Below are 17,689 nucleotides of genomic sequence, written 5' to 3'. Positions count from 1 at the left end.
CACACTAACTTTGGACATGCAGAGAGAGCTGTATAACAGAAGTGGCAGGAACCAGTACATTTGCAAATAGACATTTTCTTGCTAACCTCAGAAAACTATTTCAGACTTCTCAGAAATCGTTAGCACTATTAGCTCCGGCTGAGGTTAAACAGAATAATTAAATCTCCCCTAAATGGGAACTGGTCCAGTTGCCGCTTTCTGCCTTTCCGAGTAAGCTAGAGTCACGTTCACAGAAACCGAAAGTCTTCCAAGGACCTTCAGAGTTCTAGGTTTTGTCTGTCCTCCATTTTGCAAACCAGTGGGAACTGAGCCCTCTTTCGTGGGCCTTCGATTTTCTGGCCCTGCTGGTCTCTCCCAGTTACACACGTCTGTGTGCAGTGGGTATGTGTACTTAGGCAACCACCATATTCTTTCCATCTCCTGTGTATAGCTGTTTTCTAACGTTATTCAGAAATCTGCATTTGAGGTGTTTAGGTTTGTGTACCCGATGAAGCAAAAAAACACACACACAAAACACCCACAAACATGTTTGCTTTTCAAAGCCCACAGATCCAGTGGCTTCCTGGTGTAGACAGGTAATACAGAGCATATTGGAAATCATCCTACTGAGGCCAGAAACAGTAAGCAAGCTCCAAGGATAGGCCCCGGCTGAGAGGATGGAAAGCAGGGGTGTAGCTCCCCGAGGGTGGGTGTCACCCTGCGCTGACCGAGCTGTGTTCCCTGAAAAGGAGCACACCTCTCTAAGGCTTGTTGCATGATATGGGGGTCGGGGAATGGGAGCTCATGTCTAAACAGCATTTCTAGGGGCAATGATCAGGTTGGAATTCCTGCAGCATTCCTATGGGTTTGCATTTCATCTTTTTCTTTTTTTCAATCATTTATTAGCTTTAAACTAGCCAGGCAATTGAGGAATTCCACTGAAGTCCCAAAATAATAACCTTACTTAAAAAGGAAGAGATCGTATTCAAATAAACTTGTCTCGATTTTATTCGCTTAAGACAGCTGAAGAGGGCAGAGAGAGGGCAAATACCAGCCTCCTGATGGAGAGAGATAACAAGACTTTCTGACCCCAGAACTAAACAGTGCACAGTTTAAATGCCTCTTTTCTTTTCTTAAGAGAGTTTTCCATTGACCCTCATTAAGCTCTCCACAGGCTTCCTTGGAGAAATTGTAGCAATTTGGCAGGGGGAGAAAAAAACACCCTTTTCAGTTATTTCTGTAAGTCCTGGTCATTTCATTTTCTCATAGGCATATTTTTTAGTGCTGTGGAGCCTGATACCAACATAGAGTGACAAATTTCATTGCAGAGGCTCTAAGCCAGTGGTTCTCAACCTTGGCTGCCCATTAGAATCACCTACGAATCTTTTTAAAATCCTGATTTTTGGGCCTCATCCTCCTGAAATTCTGTTTCTTTGTTATGGGGTGGGGCCACAACATTAGTAACAAAGAAACAGAATTTCTGGGGTATGAGTAGCCAAGATTGAGAACCACTGCTCTATGCAAACAAAGTATCCAGGGAAATGGGCAAATTGGCAAACATGCTGAAACTCTCAACGTGTCAAACATTATAAAAGGATTTGTACCTACCAAAGACCCAGAGAAAATGCCTTAGCTTTCTTCCAATAGGTCACAGGGGATCTATACTGCATATGGGAAGTGTTTTAGCTTAAGCCGGTGTCCAGGTGAGCTTAGGAAGCAGTGTCCTATGTGATGTTTCTCCAAGTCACTTGGACCTTTGATTACTTGACTCTTTTTTTTTTTTAATATATTTTATTGATTTTTTACAGAGAGGAAGGGAGAGAGATAGAGAGTTAGAAACATTGATGAGAGAGAAACATCGATCAGCTGCCTCCTGCACATCTCCTACTGGGGATGTGCCCGCAACCCAGGTACATGCCCTTGACCGGAATCGAACCTGGGACCTTTCAGTCCGCAGGCCGACGCTCTATCCTGAGCCAAACCGGTTTCGGCACTTGACTCTTTTGAATGAAATGGAATTCAGACCAAAGCCACACACTTCAAGTAAGATATGATCACTTCCTGTTTTCTTCCATGGAGGCAAGTGTAGATACTCTTTCATAGCCTCCTCTCCCAACATGCCTTCCTTCTTCATTCGTCTGGAAGTCTGGTGGGGTGTGGGTGTGGGTGTCCCTGAGTTTATGTTACTCATTCTGTCCCCTAGAACTCAGCAGTTCTTTAGCATAGGGCTTTGAAATGAAAATCCTATTTTAAAAAGAGGGGGGGAAATTTATATTCTCCCTAGTAAAGGCATTTTACAGCCTTTTCCCTGACAGATCTAGTATTTAAATAAGGAAAAATGAATCACTTTTCTTTGAAGTAGAGAATTCTCCTTTTAAAGAAAGTGGAATAAAATCTGGAGGCCGCTTCTGAAAACAGTTATGTCTGAGGAGGCTCCAGTGAATTTCATCTCACTTCCCACTGGCAGAGATTTTGTTTTGTTTTGTTTTCCTTGCCTGATGGCCCTGCACTGAGTCACTATTATTTGTGTATATGGCAGTAAGCGTGACACTGTCTCCCCACAGGTTATGGCATCATGACCGACGGTTACACAACCTACATCAATGCCTCAACGTGTACAGTCAGCTTTCAACCGACCAACCCTCCAATTATATTTGACCTTCCAAACCCACAGAATTCCTGAAGCTCTGAATGCCCAACTGGAATGTGAGGGAAGGTCTATAAACTGCCATTTTTCTAATTATAAATTTACATTCTCTGACTTGTTTATTTCCAAATCCTGTGAGTTCTTTTTGTAAATTGCTGGAACAACAACAACAAAAATGATGCTAAAGGTTGTGCTTCTTCTTTATTATTATTATTATTATTTTTAAATGGGGTATCCATTTGAAATCAGAGGAGCATTGTGGATTTGTAAAATGACTTCTGTTTTCTCAAAGGCCACGCCATTGTAAATTGTTAGTGTTCGCCAAAGGACAGCCAAGCTTTCTTTTTAAAAGGTGATAAAAGTCTTATTTTAATATGCTTTAAGCTGGAAGAAAAAAGGAAACAGGTAGGCAGTGTTTTAAAAACCAACCAGATTTGCACAACTGTTTAAGAGTGTTGTTTGAACTGTTTTACTTTTTTTTATTTTGATGTTTTGTTATTATTGTTTTCTTGGTCATGCTTCTTTTCTGCAGATGGGGCCCAGATTTATAGGAATCTTTTCAACAAAAGTCGGCGTGGAAATAGACTTCCCCTCACACTCTCACTCTAAAGAAAGTTGTGTTAAGGGAAGAAAACAGCCCACGTCTTAAAGGATGGCTTAGCTAGTGAGATCTATACTGTGGTTATGCAAGGTCTCCTCGTTTGTTGCTTTTAAATTATTTTAGCTTTAAAAATATGGAAATGGAATCTGTCAAGAGCAGGTATTTCATGCAGTACAAAAAAAAAGAGTGTGCAAGACTCCTTTTTTAATATGGGTTTATATATATAAGTATTTTTTGTGTATTATGACTAAGTTAGGAGTTTACTATTGCCAAGGATGGTAGAGCTGCAAGGGATGCTGTATAGCAGGGCATCCGGAGGTTGAGGAGCTCACACACTTTCTCAGAACTCAAGGTCTTAAAGAGCTTGAGTCAAATCTAGGTACAGTTACAGGCGTGTATAGACTTAAATGGATGCAATGGAAGCTAACGAAAATAAGGCTTAGTTGTCCTTTATATTTAAATACCCTGAATTGTCTTCTTACTTCCTCTCCCTCCCCCCATTTTGCACTGTGTGTCGATGCAATCTTCGCTAGCACAAAATATTGTCGCTAATAGTCATTTCTGTTTTCCCATTGTAAATGCTGTTGAGCTTTATTCTATTTTATGTTACCTTGTTAATGAAATTTAGGAAAGCAGCTGTTTCTTTAAATTTATTGTGATATTCTATATCTAGCGGCCTTTATATGCAAATAAAATTGCAAGATTTTTAAAACTGTGCTGCTTGGAGGGTTGGCTGGTGGGAGGATGGTGATTGAGCCCTGTGGAAGGGGGGAAGGGGGTATTCATATGCAACATCAGTGCTCCCTTTTAAAAGAATTAGAATCGGTGACATTTTTTTCTAATTTTCAATAAATTTTTATTACCCACCATTCACGGGCTGGCAGGTGGATCGATAAGGCACTCAGTGTACTCTCTCCTTCCATCACGCTGTCATCTATCTTGCCAAAGGTTTCAGAGGATGAAGATTTCTCTTTGGCCATTGTCATTTCTGTGGGAACAGAGTGACGATGCAGTGAAGTCTGGAGGTTCCACTGTGCACGGGAGTGGTCGTGAGAAAGGAAACCAGGGGGTAATAGAGTAACCGCTGCACATTTCCATTTGTCCCCAGGAGCAGTTTTCATCTCCCCCTCACTGTTTTTTTAATGATGTGTGCCACTAAGATGCTACAGCAGCCAGGAGGCGGCAGGCAGTGGTGTACGGAAAACAGTGTTACCTCTTTTTTTATTTTCTCTGAAGAGCCTTTGAAGAGGAGCAACATGATTTCGAATCTCCAGTAGATCCCCAAAGTCTACGTTCCGGTGCCTGTGGGCCTGCATTCATCCACACCTCCCGTCCTTCCCACCCACTGGAGATTCTTTGGGGTAATTCCAGAAAACAATTCTTGATTTCAATACCAGCAGAACAGAAAGAATGTTCTAGGCCAGAAATCCAGCTCAGACTCACATAAAGTCATCTTGGGCCATCATAGTTGTCTCAGTTCCACGGAGAGCCTGCGGTGGACACTGAGCCTGCAGAGCAGACACCCCAGCTTCCCACCCGGAGGTGGCTCACAACCACAGTAAGCAGCTAAGACGTTCTGTGAGCAGTGAACCCTCCTCTGACCTGCCCCATCAGCAGAAGAGGGTGTGACTTCAGGCCCTTTCTAGGGAGCTGGAGTGAGAGGTGGACCGAGTGGATATTTCATCCAGTCACTGTACCAAGGAGCTAGGCTCTGACTTCTGGAAAAGCAGGCGTTCCAGAAACAGGGCACGGATCATGATGACAGGTGTGCGTGCACAGCCCTTGAAAGCACGTCTGGACACAAACTAATTAAGCTTAGCACTTACTAAAATTGCTTTTCACTGTGTGGGGGCAGGAGGCAGCCAGCCTGCAGAATCTACAGGCTCAGGGACTGAGCTTCCTTCAGCCGCTCCAGGTTCACCACTTCCTAGGCACAAACTGCTTCCAGCGGGGCCAGAAGGACTGTCCAAAGGCCGGAGGCTGTCTCCGCGCGGCCTTGGAACAAGGAAACCTTAGAAATGGCTTTGAAAGACTTTCTGTTTTTCCATTACCAGGCACTCGGCTGAGCAGGCCTCAGATTTTGTTTCTAATCCTCACAAAACCCTGGGGGAGGTTACCTAAGCCTCCCTTTATAGATGGGAAACTTAGGCTCCAAAAGTTGAATAACTTTCTCTAGGAAAGTAGAAGGTCCAAAACCAGGTCTGTCTGACTCCGCAGTTCATGCCCTTTTCATCACCCTGCCCCTGGAGCAGAAATCAGAGCTGATAGAACACTGGGGATATTTCCTAGCAACATAGCTTTGTGATAACACTACGGCCAACCACCTCCCCTCTGCCTGCAGCAGAGCCAGTGGCTGGGAGCCCAGAGCCTAGCAGGGGTGGGCAAACTTTTTGACTCGAGGGCCACAATGGGTTCTTAAACTGGACTCAGGAGAAGGAGCTGCGGCCGTGTTTCCCGGCGTTGCCATGTTAACACTGCTGCTGGTGAAGGAGCGGAGGGGAGAGCAAGAGAACCCTCCGCTCGTTCGGCTCCGGGGGCCGGATAGAACAGCCGAACGGGCCGGATCCGGCCCTCGGGCCGTAGTTTGCCCACGGCTGGCCTAGAGCCAGGTGCCTGCGAGTCCTGACTCCACCTCCAGCTAGCACCCTGCTGCCTGGGCCAGGTATGTAGGGTCTCAGGGGTGATGGTGAAGTTGTTGTAACTTGTAATATGAGTTAATATTTGGAGATCACCGCCCAAGATCCAGGAATGGTGCATGTGCGTTTGTTAAATGAGGTGCCCCAATCTGCCTCGAGATTCTCCGGGCAGGACCTGGCTGTTGACGCTTCACCCTCAAGAGCACGGTGGCACTGTTTCTGAGAAAATGTGTTTGTTTGCATTCCTTGGAAACCATACTGAACCTCCCTTCATAAGAATATGTAGAACCCCAAGGACATTTGCAAGAGGCAGATAAGAGGTCCTGCCTTTTCAGTTTGGGTATCAGAGTTTGCAAAATCCCTTCTAATCTCTGAATAGGAAGGGACCTGCCTTCTTCATGTTGCTTTAAATGGCACCCGTGGATCTCAGCATCTCTCTCCCCTTCAAGACATCTCTTCATAGTGAATTTTTTTCTCCCAATCTCCTTTTGTCTTATAAAGTTGTTGGGTGTCCGGGGTCGCTGAAATCGCTTTAAGAGGCAGGTTACTGTTAATTCCGACAGGTGGCCAGCATTAAGCCTGCCTTCATCTCCATCACTTAAGTAAATAAATACTGTGACCCAGGTCCTAAGTAGGGAGAACAGAAGCTTGGAGGATTTGGGATTTGTCAGTTGCAGATAAAACACTTGCTGTGCCCAGAATACTGCTCCCCTCCCCAAACCCTTATCCTGCAAGGAAATGCTGCTTCGACAGAGTCTACATCCATATATTATTTTGGTTTCCCAGTATCTTTTCATGGCCTGCTCTCACTTCCCTAAAAGTTTTGGGCACATTTTGTTGAATTATTAAACTAGTGTGAGTTAAGTTGTACTTTGTTTTGAGAATTTGACTGAGCTGAGGCATTTGGGAACACTGCATAGCAGGGGGTAGAGGGCCCATGTGTTGAGGGTTCCAGGACTCGACAGTCTTTGCTTCTCTGACCCTAAATAAATGGGTGGTTTCACAAGCGGCTTCAGGCTATTTCTGCACGTTAGCTACTTCTTAGAGAAGTAGCAGGATCACTGCATGCATGCTCGCTCTTCCAGAAGTTCAACGCTACTATCTCTTCCTTTTAAAGATTTCACCTCTACCTCTCTGTCTCTATCCTGTCTTTCCACAGAAGAGAACACCTCTGATTCAAAAGCCTTTCTGAGAAGCCTCCCTTTTTCCCAGTGCCCATATGAAGTCAGCCTCTGCAACTCATGAGAAGTTCAGAGAGGGTCAGTGGCACCACGGTGGTCACACAGCAAATCAAAGAGATAGCCCCACATTGGCATTGTTTATCACGAACTGCTTTTTCAGCTTGTCATTCAGGGATAATTGGATGGAGAGCTCAGTTTGGCCAGACATAATGTGATTTTATAGCAGAGACTAAGCCACTTATCTGTGGCTTATTATTATCATTAAACCAAATTATTTAAAAGAAACCTTAGAATCTGACCTTTGAGTGTTCCTGTCCCACCAGTCCATCTACAACAACTCTGATGGGCACCCAGCTCTTCCTCCTGAAAGAGAGATGGATGTATGGTTTCTGCCTTGTGTAACTCTGAACTTGGACAGCTCTTCGTCATGTGTTTCAACATGCATGTGTATATCCAGTCTGGGAGACACTGGGTGTCGTAAGAGCGCCCAGCGCTGGAATCAGGCATGCTTGTTTGCAAATCTTAGTGATGCCATCTGGATACCTTGGAGGTGCTGCTTTGCTTTTCTCGGCCTCTGACTCCACGCCTATAGAATGGGAATAATTCCTACTTCACAATGGATGTCAGAGTTGATATGATAATATCCATAGGGTCCTGGGCCCACTGAGCTATTAAGTAAATGGAAGGTTTTATTACATTGTCAATCATAATATCTTAAAAAAAAAAAAAAAAACAGCAAAAAGAAGCCTTTAGCTTATTTTTCTGTGTGAGTGCCCTTCACTAGAGAAAGTGAATTCCTCAAACTGGACTGAGTCCGGGTAATGGAGCTGCAAACTCAAGCCAAACATAAATTGAACTCTTTAAATTCCTGTCTCTCTCTCTCTCTCTTTCTCTCAACTACCCGGCAAACATTTGTGGTGGGTTCTTCTCGACTCCTTCTCGCTTCCTTCCTGAATTAGGGATGCCTTACAAGACAAAGACCTTGAGGTAAGTGGCCTTTTAGATCTGAGAGCATCTATATCTGGGTAATGGTGAGAGTGAGAAATGCATTTCCATTAGGAAGCACAGCCACAGTGGTACTAAAAGCACAGGCAGACTAAACACATGGAGGCAGAGGGCCTGCGCCCATCAATCAGCTTTGATTTTTATGAAGCCACAGTTATCATGAGGTGCATCTGAATGCTCTCAGAGCCTGCTTACCAAGGGGAAGGGCCTGAGATTTCATAGCCCATTTCTGTTCTGACCTTAGTGGCTGACCTTGGCAATAGGTTGAGCTTTGCAGTAGAAGCTCCTGAAATAGCAAATGACTTGGAACCCAATGCTCCATGCTTGGGCTCACTAACATGCCCTTTCACACACCAGCTATAATGCTTAGTTAACAACAATCTTAAAGGGACTAATACTTTCTAGAAGCCTTCCCTGAATTCCCCTGCCCATACCCAGAGCAGCATCCTTTGATACACTCCTCGCCCCTCCCCCACTGTCCTAGCACCTGCCACCCTTCCCCGCCCACAATACTTCCACCTGCACCAGGTTCTGATTGTTGCTGTGTGCCTGAGCTCCCTGAAGTCAGAGCAGTGACCAGGTCTTCTGTCTCTGCATTCCCAGCACCTAAGTCTGAAGAAATGCTTTTTCAATGAATTAATCAGCATTTGCCAGACAATAGCCAGGTGTGTGAGAAAGACAGGAGAAGTTAATCACAGATAAAAATCAACAAATATTTACTGAACACTATAAGCCCAGTGCTGTGCTAGTAATAAGCTTTATATGTAAGACCCAGGTTTTGCCAAGAAAGGTTTACATAATTTGGTGAAGAAAACAAGATGTTAACATATTAGGCTAAATAGCAATTAGAGATTTAAATACTAGTTCAAGACAGCAATAAAAGAAAGTCAAGGTCTGTGATACACAGGTTTCTCCAGTTAGGTGAGTGGCCATCATCTTGGGGAAGTGCGGGTTGGGGGTATAAGTCTCAGACAAGCATGGGCAGCTAACCTAGGAAATGGATCCGGAGTGACAATGATAACATCAGTCCATGCCGCCTCATTCCTGCCCGAGGAAAACCGGTCTGGTCAGTGGCAATTTCAAGTGTGTCACGTAGCTGGTTTGTTTTCTTAATTTACTCTATGAAATGGTTTTCTCTAATGGCATGCCATTGACGAAATGCACCATAATGTCTCCATCCATCACCTCCAAATGCTTTTGCATGCATCAGTTGTTGACTTGTTTTCTCCCATTCAGCACATAAATGAGAGGAATGATTTATCCAAGGCCACCAGTTACTCTGATGTGGAATCTGAAATAGCTCCCCGGAGAAATACTGCCCTGAGCACGTGTTTCTTTATGCTGTTCTGAACCTGTATTGAAGGGTGACTTTGGCCTGGGCTGCATTAATATCCTGCTGACCAGTGTTTCCTGGGGAGTAGGTCCAGTTGTCCATTGGGGTCTGTAACTCTCAGATACAAGAGCTTGTATTCCTGTGGATATGATCATTGGAGTTGGATTGAGGTGTGGAAACCAGGGTTTTGGCCTTTGATGCTGTGTGTGTGGGCATTTGACAAGTAAGGAGATTCCCATATGAGCTCTCTTGAACTCACACATACCAGGAACAGAAAGGGAATTACATGTATAGTGCAGTTTCCTTCTTTCAATTTATCCCACTTCCTTGAACTCTATCTCCCATGCTAGATATCTGACTCCACCGCCTCCTCAGTTTTGCATAGATCAGTAGATCAGAAATAGAAGATAAATAGGAACATAAAGATAATTATTTTCTTCTGGAGGTTCCTTGAGAGAAGACAGAGTATGGCATTCTCTAAGTAAGATCTGGTACTGATTCAAACATCAGAAGGGGGCATCCACAAAGATCTTTATCTTATTAGGTGATGGTGATAATGAAGAGAAAAGGTTTGAAGCATAAATAGTACAGGACCCTAGAAATTTAAACACAAGACTCTTATCTGCAACATTAATTGTTGCAAGATATGAAATAACATGTTTATCTTCTTAGTTCTTATCTTTAAAAGCTGAAAAATATAACTTAGAGGGTTTTACCTGAAAAAAAATTTTAAATCAATTTTATACAAATAAGAAAAATAGTGATACTCATCACACTTATCACACTTTGTTTCTGCATTAAAGAATCTCTGGTGAAAGAGAAAGAATGAATGGATGTGTGTGTGTGTGTGTGTGTGTGTGTGTGTGTGTGTGTGTGTCTACTTCAACAATACTATGTCCAGCATATAACAAGTTAACCCTTTTCCTTGGCTGGCTATAGTTCTGGGTACCAATGGAATTGAAATAAGTGTACAGAAGGATAAGGATCTTCCTTACATTGTTTTCCAAAGGGCTGAATAACCAAAATAAGAAGTCTGGAGCTAGTTATAACACCACTGGTTGCCGTGGGAGCAGGAAGTTGGTTTCATGTCTGAAAAGATTCAGCCACTATGGTAGATAGGCATTGCATTTCTCTTGTATTTGTGTTTAATAGGTCATCTTCCCAAGAAGGGTGAGGTCTATGGGTACAATATCCAGAATAGCCATAAAATATGTTTGAGTTCAGAGATTATGCAGAGAAATTTACTCAGTGAAAAGGGGAGGTGGGAGTCAGGACATGAGACTAGGAAGGAGAGAAAGCAAAAGATCTAGGTCCAAAGCTGAATGATTTCCCAGGTCAATATGTGTGACTTATGTATGCTTTTTGATTATTTACTTTCTCAAAACTATGAATTAATGAATTTACCTTCTCAGATATCAGGATATCCTTGAGTGAGTAGCCTGGTTGTTTCATTAACAGGAGGTCTGCTGGCTTTTGTAGAAGACCAGGGGAGCTGGGCCCCTCATCACAATCTATATGTGGTGGTATTTTTTTTTCCCCAACAAAAAATACAGTGGCACATGGGAGACTGTTTTGTGAGGATGTTACTCTTAAAAAAGAATTTTTCCAAGAAATAAATTGTATATCTCCAGTGAAGTGACAGTTTGCAGGCTATTCCAGCTATACTTGTGGATTCAGCAATATCCCACTTCCTGATATGAATATTTATATCCATGCCAGTAGTTCTGTGGTTGTGGGTAGTAGTTGTAGTGAATAGCTGGGATGGGATGCTGAGGACATCACCTACTGTTTTTAAAGCTCGGCATTCTCAAAGCTATTTAAAGAGGCCCTTCATCACCACCACTTTGGACCAATGTTAAAAGCAACTCAGTAGAGGCATTCTTCTCTCACAACCCCCCAAATAATTATTGCTGACTGCTGACCTCAAGGCATTCTAGAGGAAGATGTATGTTGACCATCTTACATAGTTCTTTTTCATATGAAAGTTTTGTAAAATTGTCATTGCCATCCTTCAGTTGCGTCTATGTACAGTTCTTTGAGTTTGTTAGGGAATGTTTCTACTACTCACCTGAAGTCAAAGAGATTCTGTTTTAGTCCTCATTTTCAGGAATGAGGTTTGAAAGTGGGATGACACACCCAATAGAGCAGTGGTTCTCAACCTGTGGGTCACAACCCCTTTGGCGGTTGAACGACCCTTTCACAGGGGTCGCCTAAGACCATCGGAAAACACATATATAATTACATATTGTTTTTGTGATTAATCACTATGCTTTAATTATGTTCAATTTGTAACAATGAAATTGGGGGTCACCACAACATGAGGAACTGTATTAAAGGGTCGCGGCATTAGGAAGGTTGAGAACCACTGAAATAGAGTATCTTTTCAGGTGCTTTTAGTGGCCAGTAACATGCACCTGGGGAATGTTAGATTGAGGTCAGGGATGCAAATCTGTGCCTCTATGGCAGTGATGGCGAACCTATGACACGCGAACTCATTTTTTTTGGTTGATTTTTCTTTGTTAAATGGCATTTAAATATATAAAATAAATATCAAAAATATAAGTCTTTGTTTTACTATGGTTGCAAATATCAAAAAATGTCTATATGTGACACGGCACCAGAGTTAAGTTAGGGTTTTTCAAAATGCTGAGATGCTGAGCTCAAAAGGTTCGCCATCACTGCTCTATGGCCATGCACCACATAACTAATATTTATCATGTGGCCACTCTGTGTCAGGAATTCTGCTTAGCATAAGATTCAGTCCAGAGTTGGGCCAAAAAGAGGCTTCAACCAAAACCTTAACCACAGCAGTCTAACCTGCATCAGAGCAGAAGAGCCTGTTTTCCTCCTAAGACGCAGCTGCTCTGTTTGCTCCACCTGCTGTCCTGCAAAACACAGTCTCAATCTTCTGTAGTGATTTTTGCAGACCATGGTTTATATTTCATAACGCTCAGTTTTTTGGCCATGATGTCTATAAACAAGAAAAGGTATCTGTAGATTTATTTAAGAATGTTTGCTAATAAATACCTTTTATTGGAAAAATAAATGAATACAAAGCAATTGACCCTTGGACCATGTAGTTAGGAGTGCACATATGTACTCCACAGAGGTCTGGCTAATGTTAAATCTCAGAAATTAAAGTTTTAAACCTTTAAACTTTCATTGCATGGATGATTCATCTTAAAATAGGCTAATGAGTACATGATCTACTCTTTAAGGATTTAGAACTTCTCTGGCTAATGTTAACATTTGATCTGCAAAGTCATGTTGAAATGGATACCCACATAAGAATAGAATGTATCTCCCATATGGCCAGGGCCTTGACTGTTTTAAAGCTTTGTGGCAATTCCTGAACTTTCCTACAGTTTTAGGAATTCCTACATTTTTGACTTCCAAGTCAGTCAAAAGACTTCTTTTCACAAACATGTCTCTCTAATTACAGTTGATGACTTAACTATAAAATCAAGTATTTACTAGTACAGTGCTGAGTTTCAGGACTCTTTGTCAGGGAGGGATCTCTCTCTCTCTCTAAATAAATAAATATATATATATATATATATATATATATATATATATATATATATATCTCCGGTGCATGAAATTCATGCACAGGTGCAGTCCCTAGGCCTGGCCGGCAATTGAAGCATGAGTGTCTGGCATGGAAGGGCAGGTCCCAGCTGACCTCTGGGCGCTGGGCAGCACCTGGGCCCCCGGGCCCCCACGTGCCCCCCTCTGCCTGAGTCACAGTGCCCAAGTCCCCACTCAGAGATGTGGTGAGTGCAGCCAGACACAGCAGGCCGGGGTGCAGCGTGGGCCTCTGGGCCACCCAGCAGCGCTGCACAGAAGCCAGGCAGGCAGCGCACTCTCTCCCAGCCGGCCTCACAAACCGGCTCCTGCACAAACCCACTGGGAGCCAGACCGAACCCATGCGGGCCCTGGTGTCCTGGGGGAGGATAGCAGGGGGAGTGACAGTGAGCTCAGCAGACACCCTGCATTCTAACCACACCTCCATCCCCGTCACTCCCACCCCCAGGTAGCCACGAGAGATTGCAGCACATCACCAATGCCTGCCATGTTTCGTGCCGTCCCCTGGTGGTCAGTGCACATCATAGCGAGCAGTCGAACTCCCGGTCTCCTGGTCCAACGACCTCTCATGGGGACAATTTGCATATTAGGCTTTTATGATATAGGATATTATATATACTAGAGGCCTGTTGCATGAAAAGATTCATGCAATAGGCCTTCCCTTCCCCTGGCTTCTGGCACTGGTTTTCCTCTGGCACCTGGGGCCCAGGCCTTTGCTCCAGCCAGAAGCACCTCCAAGCCTCTCGCGGCTCTGGTGGCCGGAGGCACCTTCCGGCAGCCGGAGCTGCCTTCAGTCTTCGCTCCGCTGCTTCGCGCCTATGTATGCAAATTAACCGCCATCTTTGTTGGCAGTTAATTTGCATATCTCGCTGATTAGCCAATGGGAGGCGTAGCGAAGGTATGGTCAATTTCAATCTTTGTCTATTATTAGATAGGATATATACACTAGAGTCGCAATGCACAAAATTCGTGCACTAGGGGGTGTCCCTCAGCCCAGCCTGCATCCTCTCCAATCTGGGACCCCCCTCACAATCTGGAGCTGCTGGCTCCTAACCACTTGCCTGCCTGATCGCCCCCAACTGCCCTCCCCTGCTGACCGGATCACCCCCAACTGCCCTTCCCTGCTGGCCCGATTGCCCCTAACTTCCTTCCCCTGCCAGCCTGATTTCACCCCCAACTGCCCTCCCCTGCCAGCCTGGTCACCCCAGTGGAAGCCATGTGGCGCAGCAGCAGGGACCTGCCCCCTGGCGTGGCTGCAGGAACCCCAGCAGCAGGTGCACAGAGTGGCTGCCAGACTTGCCCCCCCCCCACGGGGCCATGGGAACTGCAGTGGCAGGTACACAGAGCAACCAGCCCCACCCCCACCCATGCAAGCCACCATCTTTTGATGGCATTATGGCATGAGTGTTAATTTGCATATTACCTCTTTATTATATAGGATATATATATATATAGAGAGAGAGAGAGAACAGATATAGATACTTGTTTCTGTGTGTGTGTGTTTATGTATTCTTTTTTTCTTCGGAAATTTTCTGTCTGTTTTGTTTAAAAGCAATATCTTAAAGTTTAGAGATTATGGCCATAATTTGATATCCACAATTTAAAATCTTTTTTTTAAAGACTCTAGTGAGGTCTTTGCTGCAAATGAAGCCTCTCTAATCTTCACCTACAGTTCATTTACACATGAGTAAATATGTTAAACTGTTCATAAAATGATAAAACTAATTCAGAAGATAAATGCAAAATGACTTTTACAAAGACATGAAACAGTACATTACAGTCTACTCTGGGTAATGCCTGCCAACATTCCAGAGGCCAGAGATTTGATAAAATACCAATTTAAAGGATGGAAAGAAATTATATCTTGAGTGAAGAATTCCATTTCCTAGGAATGGGAGTCTAATTCTGAAGGAAAGGCAAAACATATAATTTTTTCTCACCTTTGTAATTTGGCAATTCCTAAGCTAATAAATTAGAGTAAATGGTTAGTCTGAGACATGGAGAAAATTGGATACAGCATGAAAAATTAACAACAGTGTTAATGAGAAAATGGTTGGCTTCTAAGTCCTGTGCTTGAATTTAGTATGCAGGGTGATTAGGTCTTCATTAAGTTGTTTATTTTTAAAAAATAGAGAATTTGATCTTTAATGTCTCCAGATCCTGCCAAGGTCAAAAACGACAACCTCTATGTTGTCACATTAGGTTCTGGTGTAAGGGTTGATGGTGTCATGAAATTGTGGTGGAAGAGCCAGCAGCCAGGGTACATCACACTTGTGTGTCACTGGGAAAGCATCTTTCACAAGCAATTAGCACTTTATAAGACATAGGATAGTCCTCACATTTACCACATATGTCCCATGCCTCCTGAATAAAAACACCATTTACAACCAACCAAAATTAATCTGGGCCCAACTGAAGTGAGGGAAGGCAACCCTTTGGTGCTGTGTGGGCAAGATAACTCAAGTCTGACACATACCATCTTATGCTCTTTAGGGGGTGGACCTTTACCCATTTGTACTTCCAGAGAGTTCTTTCTGGTATTAAAGAAAGTTTAAAACACCTCTCTTTTCCGGGTGACATTTCATTACACGAAACCCAAGTTTGTTCCAATTCACTAAAAGAAGGATATAGGCATTAAAAATAGCAAGAAACAAGCAAGTCTAGGGAGGGAACAAACCAAAAATGTCTAGGTACCTCAGTAGCAGTTGTTCATGGATCTTCTATCTGATATTCAGTAAAAAAAAAAAAAAAAAAAATCATTTGATCAGCTTCTTCCTGGTCAATGAATTGGGACCCAGGTTATGTGCCCACCCCAATCTAAACAATAGCCAGGTTTATGTAAGATCTAGAAGTACGTCCTTTTGGGAATGAGTGGAATAGGTTGAGTTTAAGTCAGAGCAGTGTGTTAATGAGGACAAGGACAACAATTTTAGCCCTACCATCTTACTAAAATGACTCATGGAGATTAGTTGAAAGAATGTAAGTAAATTGATGCCAATCTACCTTTTCTACTGAAGGGGGGAAAGCTACAATAATTTATAGGCTTTTTATGTACTGATAGGAATCAATAGTATCATGTTTCTTTGCAAGAATAATGACTTGTTAAGAAATCCCCAGCCCAGTTTCCTTTGTTTCCTACAAATTGGAGAAATGAATTGGTCAAACTCAGGAATGAATTAGTCATGGTTAAGCTGTGAAGTGCTTCTTAGAAGTTGTTTGAACCTGCCCACATTAAAGACCCATAATTGACTGATCTTTGGTTGTATGGTAAGCTAGGTCACAGGTTGAAAAGATGAATCTGAGATGATAATGGTGGTAAATAACTCATGTTTTTAGTACCATGTTTAGAGCATGGGATTGGAGTCAAACAGGCAGATTTGGTTCATGTCAGTATTCTACCACTTTCCTGCTATGAGGTTCTGATCAAATTATTTAAACTCTTTGAGCCTCACTTCCCTCATCATTAAAATAGGAGTGATAACAGTATTGATCTCATAGGATTGTTGAGAAAGTCAGTGAGAAAATGAATGCAGAGAATAGTGCCTGCATGTGAGCTACCATTTTCAAATAAATTACATATGCATGTCAGTGGTTGCTGTATGACTTATCTCCCCTGTATTTCTCTACGCTTTAAATTCTACTTTGCATGTGCATACATAATTATTTTAATTTTTAAAATAAGCCAACAAAAAAAGTCAACAAATGATTGATATGGAAATAATTCTATTCTGGCCATTCAAATTGAAATGTTAAGAAAAGAAAGAGTGGAAGCTGATCACATGTGGGAAGCTAAGACTCTGAGCTTGCAAGTAAACCTGGGATTTCCTTCAATAAATTTAGTTTCCTCTTTTGTCTCCTTGTTTTGAGCTTAAACTCAGAATTAGAAGACATAACTCTGAAAAGAAAACCACCAGTCACTTGCAAGACTTAAATTTATAGCACCCAGCCCAGCTGGTGTGGCTCAGTGGTTGAGCATCGACCCATGCACCAAGAGTTCACTGGTTTTATTCCTGGTCAGGGCACATGCCCAGGTTGCAGGCTCGATCCCCAGTGGGAGGCATGCAGGAGACAGCCTATCGTTTTTTATGTTTCTCTCTCATTGATGTTTCTATCTCCCCCTCTCTCTTCCTCTCCCTCTAAAAATCAATTTTAAAAATATTAATAAAAGTTGTAGTTATATACAAGCATGAGGAATAAGCAGTCTAGAGGATAAGAAATGTAATAAAAATTGTAGATACACACAGCTAACTGCTAGAGGCTGGAATGGGAATATTTTCAGCAGTGATGTATGCTGCCACTGAATGCTTAAATCGGCTCAGGCGGGGCATTCAAAAAGCTTCTGAGGGGTCGTTGCTCCAGATACTTTGCAAGGTTATGTGGTCCGTGAATAAATGATTTGCACAGGGGAGTCAGGACAGGGTACTCTCTTAGTCCCCAGGATTCTCATCTGTTGTGACTAGCAAACACCCCAAGTAGGAGGATGGGTCAGAGCTCTGAAATCCAGAGCCTTGCTGGAACGCATTGATCCTTAGAAGTAAGCGTCTCAGTATGATAAATACGAACTCCTCAAGCCCGTTAGGGAATGGAAATTTAAGAACCAGTTAGGTCAAAGATCAGGAAATTTATGACGATTATCTGCGGTTACAGTGTAGAGTGTTTGAGGATGGTTTAAGCCAAAGAGTCCAGTGCCTGTAAATCTTGAGTGATATTAATACCTCTGTG

The 17,689-nt window shown here is 43.0% G+C and overlaps 1 protein-coding gene across 4 annotated transcripts in view; it reads left to right on the top strand.

The window, feature by feature from the left end:
• The window catches only part of MPPED2 (metallophosphoesterase domain containing 2), a 176,275-nt gene extending 172,332 nt beyond the window's left edge, over nt 1-3,943 (top strand). For all 4 annotated transcript variants that reach the window (XM_059709189.1, XM_059709193.1, XM_059709191.1 and 1 more), the window contains exon 7: nt 2,544-3,943. In XM_059709189.1, the coding sequence (XP_059565172.1) occupies nt 2,544-2,662 (119 nt within the window). In that variant the 3' untranslated portion in view covers nt 2,663-3,943. The remainder of the gene's footprint in view (nt 1-2,543) is intronic.
• The last annotated feature ends 13,746 nt before the right edge of the window (nt 3,944-17,689 follow it).

Source organism: Myotis daubentonii, chromosome 9, assembly GCF_963259705.1.
Source record: "Myotis daubentonii chromosome 9, mMyoDau2.1, whole genome shotgun sequence".
Classification (NCBI taxonomy): Eukaryota; Metazoa; Chordata; class Mammalia; order Chiroptera; family Vespertilionidae; genus Myotis; species Myotis daubentonii.
Note: the sequence above shows the minus strand (reverse complement) of the source record. Positions and strands in the feature narration are given on the sequence as shown.